At 39.2% G+C, this 7,366-nt stretch overlaps 1 protein-coding gene across 1 annotated transcript in view; it reads left to right on the top strand.

Moving 5' to 3' along the window:
* Positions 1 to 1,199: 1,199 nt before the first annotated feature.
* LOC101631665 overlaps positions 1,200 to 7,366 on the top strand; it is a 56,909-nt gene continuing 50,742 nt past the window's right edge. The window contains exons 1-3 of the mRNA XM_012725787.1: positions 1,200 to 1,613; positions 1,882 to 2,026; positions 5,407 to 5,908. Of these exons, the coding sequence (XP_012581241.1) occupies positions 1,200 to 1,613; positions 1,882 to 2,026; positions 5,407 to 5,908 (1,061 nt within the window). The remainder of the gene's footprint in view (positions 1,614 to 1,881; positions 2,027 to 5,406; positions 5,909 to 7,366) is intronic.

The raw sequence follows: 7,366 nt of genomic DNA, 5'->3' as shown, positions 1-7,366 counted from the left end.
CACCCCGAGCTTTTATGAGAATTTAAGTGAGTTTATACTTGTTAAGGGAGTTTTGACACGTAGTCAGTTCTCTCTGTGTCAGCTGTTCCCCTTTGCAGTGTAACACATCACTGGATGAAGTTGTGTCACTTGTTTCAGAACATTGTCTCTCCCCTGCTAGAGCATGAGCTATTTATGAAGCCACATGCTTTGTTTAGATCTTGCTGAAGGTCAGAGCCTAGAACCATGCTTGGTGAGTGAGGGGTTACTTAAGGAGACCTCACATAAGATTTCTATATTAGTTATCAGATACAGTGATACATGTATTTAATGCCACTTAAAAAATATCTACTCATCCATTTCCTACTAAGCAGCTTGGAGATATTGTTGCCCTCATACATCATTGTATTGCAGGTGTCATTGTGAATTTATGATAAACACAGCAAGATAAAAGTCGTCACTCTTTAACCTCAGTTAGCAGAGACCTTGGGGCATGTCTGAAGGAAATCGCTTGAAAGGCAAAAAATAGGGTCTTCATGAAAATAGATATACCTCAAAACATTATTTATATTACTGAACATTAGAAACCTAAATATCCTACAATAATAATATAGTTAATTAATATAGATGTTACAGGCAGAAATCAGAAGTTTGAAAAGTGGAAGTATATTTAGATGCAGGGATCTGTAAATTTTCTTTTGAATACTTCCTTTAATGTTAAAATAATAATTGTTTTAACAATTAATAAATGTCGAAAAAATCTACAGGGAGCTACTACTCTTGTGAGACTATTGTTAGATCTGTTTGCAACGGGCTAGATAAAATTAATTGGCCCGTTGAACCTGCTCCAGAGTCACAGCTTTTCTCAAGCTCCCCTTATTTCTATTCTCCAGGAGCTTCTATGCAATCCCAGCTGATCTCTTATGATATTTAGTCTGCCTTGTGGGCATGGCTTTTAAGATAAATTGGGAATTACTCATGCATATGAATTAATGACTCTTTAGTTCTTTGATTCTTTTAAAGAAGGAAATATTCTTTGAAAGCATGGTTTATGTTAAGATTAAGGGCAGTGCTTTCTGTATAGTTTTATGTTTCTAATCTTGTATTGTCATATGAAGCATTTGTCTTTTCATTCCACTTGTTTCTGGCTTTCAGGTTTAAAGAGAGTTTCACCACCTTGAAGATCAAAGCTCAGTTTTCCTGAGCTATTTCCAGCCCAAATGTCTGCACAATTGAGAGAGTCACCAACAGTCCATCCACAAGATGAGTCAGGTAGCCTTTTGGTAGTGAAGATGGAGGAGGAAGAACAGGCCTGTGATCTGGACTCCAGTCTCCATGGGAACAGCCACTACAGCACAGAGACCTTCCGCCAGAGGTTCAGGCAGTTTGGCTACCAGGATTCCCCTGGGCCCCGGGAGGCACTGGGCCAGCTCAGGGAGCTTTGCTGTCGGTGGCTGAGGCCAGAGGTGCACACCAAGGAGCAGATCCTAGAGCTACTGGTCCTGGAGCAGTTCCTGGCCAGCCTACCTGAGGAGCTGCAGGCCTGGCTGCTAGAGCACCAACCAGAGAATGGAGAGGAAGCTGTGACTCTGCTGGAGGACCTGGAGAGAGAGCTTGACGGGCCAGCTGAGCAGGTAAGAAAATGTCCATGGGGATGAACAACGAGGCTGAGCCAGGAGCACTGGCGAGTCTCTGTGTAGAGCTTGCAAATTGTATGTGCCCTCAGCACAGCAGAGTGTGTGACATGGTGGATGTCCTCAGGACTCTGCCAGAAACCAGAATGTAGCTTTGCTTTTTCTCCTGTTTGTTTTTCCACCTTTTTCGTTTTTTTTTTTGTTATTTTGCCTTCAAGTCCCAACCTGATTCTTTTCTTTGGTCTCAATTGTACCTAACTGTTTCCAGGTCTTTTTGGGACAAAATGAGGACGTGCTTGCAGAGAAGCCAGCACCTTGGAAAATCAGACAGGAGTTACCAAGTAGCCGGCCCAAGCCCGAGAAGCCACAGCAGCAGTGGGCATCGTGGGAGCTTCACTCCTTAACGCAAAATGGTGAGGGTTAAACACACATCTCAGCTGCTCTCTTCAAGAGATCTCATATTTTCTTCCCTGTTTCCTCTTTCTGCAGGAACTTCCACTAGTGCCAGTGAACATTCTCATTTTTTTGTTCTTGTTTCTTTCTTATATTTCTTACAGATTCTTATACAGTCTTCAGATGTTAAATCATTGATACCATCATCTTCAGGATTTTCAAACCTTTTTGTAGCATGACCCCCTTTCTCAAATGCAGTGTTATTTGGAGTTGTAACATATAAACCCAGCCACACTGACTGAGGCAGGAGCAAGCTCATGAGGGCTCCTGCTTGTCCTTCCCACCCCTCTTTTGCCTTCAGACAGCACCTGAGGCCCTTCTGAGAGGATTCTCCCCCCTCCACGAGGTCATAATTTAAAGTCCACCTTCTGTTAAGTCACCCCTATTGCAGCTGAAATGATTGCTTTCACAGTGCTTTGCAAATTTCTACTCTTTCTCACCCTAAATTACCCTCTGTTGCTCTTTGCAGCACTTTTTACTGGAGCATTCCCACATGGGTGGAAGAGCAATCTGTTCTTCAGAACAGACAGATTAAATAAGTGCTGTGGGGGAAAAGCAAACAGAATAAAGGGAAGAAATGAGAAGCAGACAGGGTCTTATTAAATAGTAACTACATTCTAAATAGAGTAGACATTTGAGTAGACCCAATCTTCTAGATGATCATCTTGTTAAAATAGCCAGAAATGAGGAGAAAAACTCTAGTTGAGAGGATCTCCTATCTACACACCTGGGTTGACTGATCAGATTATTAGATTTTTTTTCAAGGCAATTTTGATAAGAAGTGCAAGAAGAAAACAAACACAAACTCTTAGATTAAAAAAAAATATCTAAAGAAAAAATATCTCACACTTACTCGCTAAGTACCTGTTCCCAACAGGCTTATAGTGGACACTGCCTCCAGTGTAGCAGCTGTCTTGACTCAACTAGGAGAATAGCTAAAGGCTTTTCGTACTCTATCAAGAGAGGAAAGGAATTCAGAACTTTTACCTTCACCTTCATATTGTACAGATCACAGAAGTGATAAGCCTCAACACCAAGGCCTAGGCTCCCAGTATTGACAAGAACCAAAGAACCATGTTCTGCCTATGAATAGCTTCACAGAGATCTATTTTATATTTTTTAAAGTTATGTAGAAATTTAGCAAACAAGATGAAGGAAAGATAAACAGCTGAAATTACATAAAATTAAAGAGTTTTTGTACAGCAAAAGAGACAATCAAAATAAAGACCCCACTGATTGGGAGAAAATTCTTGCACATAGTATTAACGACAAAGGATTGGTCACAAAGATCTACAGAGAGATAATGAAGCGCAATAAAAACAAAGTAAACAACCCAGTCAAAAAATGGGCAGAAGAGTTAAAAAGACACTTTTCCAAAGCAGAAATGCAAATGGCCAACAGGCATATGAAAAAATGTTCAGCATCACGTGTAATCAGGGATGTGCAAATAAAAATCACAATGAGGCCCTCCCTGGTGGTGCAACAAGTTAAAAGCACAGCACTGTAAAGCTATCATAGCCATTATAGCACGAGTTTGATCCCCAGCCAGGAAGATAATCCACATGGCATGGCAGACCTCTCCTGACCCACCCACTGCTCCCCTCAGCAGTATATTTCAGTAGATCTGCTTGTTCTGCTCCCCATTCTGTCTCTGGTGAATCTTCTCACCACCACCCCTGTACACCTCTGGCCTGTACCCCAGTTCTACATGCATAAATAAATAAATCTTTAAAAAAGCAAAAACCACAATGAGATAACCACCTTACAGCAGTGAGAATAGCACAGATTAAAAAAACTGGCAACAACAAATGTTGGCGAGGATGTGGAGAAAAAGGAACTCTTTTACACTGCTGGTGGGAATGCACCTGGTCCAACCACTGGTCCAAATACTAAAAATGAAACTTCCATATGATCCTGCAATTCCACTCCTAGAAATCTACCTAAAGGACATAAAAACATTAATTCAAAAGGACATCTGCACCCCTATGTTTATTGCAATTTACAATAGGTAAGCTATGGAAGCAACCCAGATGCCCAGAATATATGACTGGATCTAGAAGATATGTTATATTTACACAATGTAATATTACTCACAATCAAAAAGGCTAAATTCATGCCCTTTGCAGCAACATGGATGGAGCTGGAAGGGATTATGTTCAGTAAAATATGCCAAAAAGAAAAAAAAAAACCAACTAGCAAATGGTCTCACTTATGAGAAGAATGTAGGGAAAACAAAAAAGGAATCAGGAAAAAAGTAACTATAGCACAGTAAAAATCAAAATCATCAGGCAACTATATATCAGAGACATTCAGTAAGGGAGTAGGAGGAAGAAGGACCAGGACAGGGGTGGTTGGTGTACAAGGGACTATGGTGATGGTGCAGGGGGAATTGGTGGTGGGAATTTCATGGGGAACCATACATTGTACAAAAATAAAGGATGATATAATGAATATATAAAAAATAAATAAAATTATGTAGAAATTTGATACAGAAGGCCCAGAATCTTGCAATAGAAGGCAGACAGAGAGAATGAGAATCTTACTGATATACTAAAAAAAACACATTGTAAGGCCACTACAGGACTTCTGTCTATAGATGACCTTGATCTCTTTGCTATCAAGTTTTGATTCTTGCCAGAATTTTGATGGTTGTGATTAGATATTGTGGTCACTTTGGAATATGAGCTCATAAAAAATGAATTTGAGATAGAATATCTATATAAAGTCATTTCTATTTTAAACTAATAATTCCAGTAAACTATACATGATAATGTGTAGTAATAAAACCAACTATAAAATACATATAAGAGTAGCAGTTTTTGTAGACAGATAGTTTGTGCTATGAGGTCTTACCCTAAAGTTATTCTTTTCCCCCTAACTTGTATTTTCTGACATTATTTTGCATATTTCATTTGGCCCCTTGGCCTTCTTCGTGTCCTCTCTTTGATTAATCATTGACTCATTTATCATTATTAAACTTAAATTTTTCTTTATCAATACTCTGATGCTAAGTTTTGTTTGTAATTACACACTACTAAATTTGATTCCTCTACTTCCTGTTGTTCCTCTGTTTCTCCAGTAATCCCTCATCTTTGAAGCCTTTTCTTTTCTGCCATACCTTCTCTGATGCATTTTGCATAGAACTTTTCATCTTTCTAGTTAGCTGCTTCCTCATTATAATCACCTCTGTGATTTCAGTGTTCTGCCCTATTCTCTCTACCTTCTGTATAATGATGCTGTATTACAAATATTCTAGCTAATCATTTGGGTCATGCTATTTCCTTTCGTTCATTCTGAACAGATAACTGGTGACATCTGCTGTTTTTGTGTATTATTTCAGATAAAGACACTGGAACTATAAATGACAAGTATGCTTCAAGGCAAAAGACTTCTTCCAGCCCAGGATTGCACTGTGATATTTCTAATACCCTATCTATGACAGCTTCCCAGAACTTCACCTATAGAGGAACTTATGAACAAGATGGCAGGTTTGAAAGAAAACAGGATAACCCTTCTCGAAAAAAACAACACAAGTGTGATGAATGTGGCAAAATCTTTAGTCAGAGCTCAGCCCTTATCCTACATCGGAGAATCCACAGTGGAGAGAAACCCTACGCGTGTGATGAGTGTGCAAAGGCTTTTAGCCGAAGTGCAAGCCTGATTCAGCATCGACGAATACACACTGGGGAGAAACCCTACAAGTGTCATGACTGCGGGAAAGCCTTCAGTCAGAGCTCAAATCTTTTCAGACATAGGAAAAGACACACTAGAGAAAAAGTCCACCAGCATTTACTCAGAGCTTTTTCAATGGGAGAGAAGACACAAGATAGAAACACCCCTTAGTATAAATCTTAGCATAAAACTGTGACTTTAGTAGGAACCAGTTTCCTCTCAAAGGCCACACAAGCCACAGAGATGATGTGGATTGTCTTATGTCCCAGTTGCTTGCTCTTGTACTCATCAGCAGTGTCCTGTTGGGTACTTGAGATTCTAAAGCTGACTTCAGATTTCTATCCTCAGGGCATCCCTTGAAAAGACATTCTCAGACATAATCTGCTACACAAATAATTAACTAGAATATTCCTTTTTAGACAGAACCACTTTTCCTGTTGAGACGGCATATTTGAGTCCCATATACGAATGCATATTTCCTTCCATTTCCTAATCTGGGCTTTGGAGTTCTTATACTAGAGATTTTAGTACTTTTTAAAAAGCTTCCCCCTCTAGTTTTTTGTCACCAGATTTAAGATAGAGGGATAAGAAATTGGCTTCACAAAATATGTACCTCTAAACCTGTGCAGAAATGTCCAGTTCATTGTTAGGAAGCAGGTGAGTAAAGGGACTCAACCTTAGGGAAATTCAATAAAGTCTATACATCATTAATGATACTAAGCAATTTCCTGGGTAGGAAAAACATAAGCTTTACAATATAATTTGGAAAAAACTCACCGAAAATCTTAAGATGACTCTACATGAGTAGAGGGGTGATCTAAACATAAGGGATGTACTAATAATAATAGGACTGGCTATGGGTGTTTCTGTAAGGTGGGTGATAACTGGATTTTAAAAAAAAAAAGGGAGATGACAAACTGTTCAGGTGAAGCTGAGGTAACAGGAATATTGTCAACTGTGACATTTACAGGTTACCTGGAAAAAGAAAACTTAACAGTTGACCACTATCCTTTACTGTTTTATGCGGTCTCTTTTCTGTCATGGTCAGCTGTGTATGTGTTTCGGGGATCGCAGGACAGCATTTCAGTGTCTTACTCATTCTTAGGAAGATGAGTTTCTAGATGAGTGTCACAAAGTAAGAGCCTGGATTTCATTGCTCATGTACAGTGAAGAAATTGCTAAAGTTCAATTTGCAGGAGCCCCCAAAGTTGTATACATATTGAATTACACAAATCAGATTCCCTGTAAAATATAAAATGACTGATCTATGTTTTTAAAATTATTCTGTTTGTATACAGCATAATGTCCCCTTTTCCAGGAATTCTTGACCCAGCTCTGTCTTCATTAGAAGAATGCATGTATTGTGTTTTCCAGGGTGCTGTGGTTGCCACAGATGGAGACAAATCTTAGAAGTGAAAGTCCTTGGAAGAAGGGAAGAGGAGGTTCACGGTGAACCTACGTCTGATGGGTTCCTCATGATCTGTAAACATTTCACTAGCAGAAAATCCAACTTTAGCTAGTGCTTTGAGTAATTCCAGGGACAAACGTGGGGCTACCCTGCTCTGCTTAGTTAATATATTGATGAATATAAGCTTAGTAGCAGAAATGAATGTTTTAATTGTAGAATA

The sequence above is a fragment of the Condylura cristata genome, unplaced genomic scaffold, assembly GCF_000260355.1.
Source record: "Condylura cristata isolate star-nosed mole 26May11 unplaced genomic scaffold, ConCri1.0 scaffold00016, whole genome shotgun sequence".
Classification (NCBI taxonomy): domain Eukaryota; kingdom Metazoa; phylum Chordata; class Mammalia; order Eulipotyphla; family Talpidae; genus Condylura; species Condylura cristata.
Note: the sequence above shows the minus strand (reverse complement) of the source record. Positions and strands in the feature narration are given on the sequence as shown.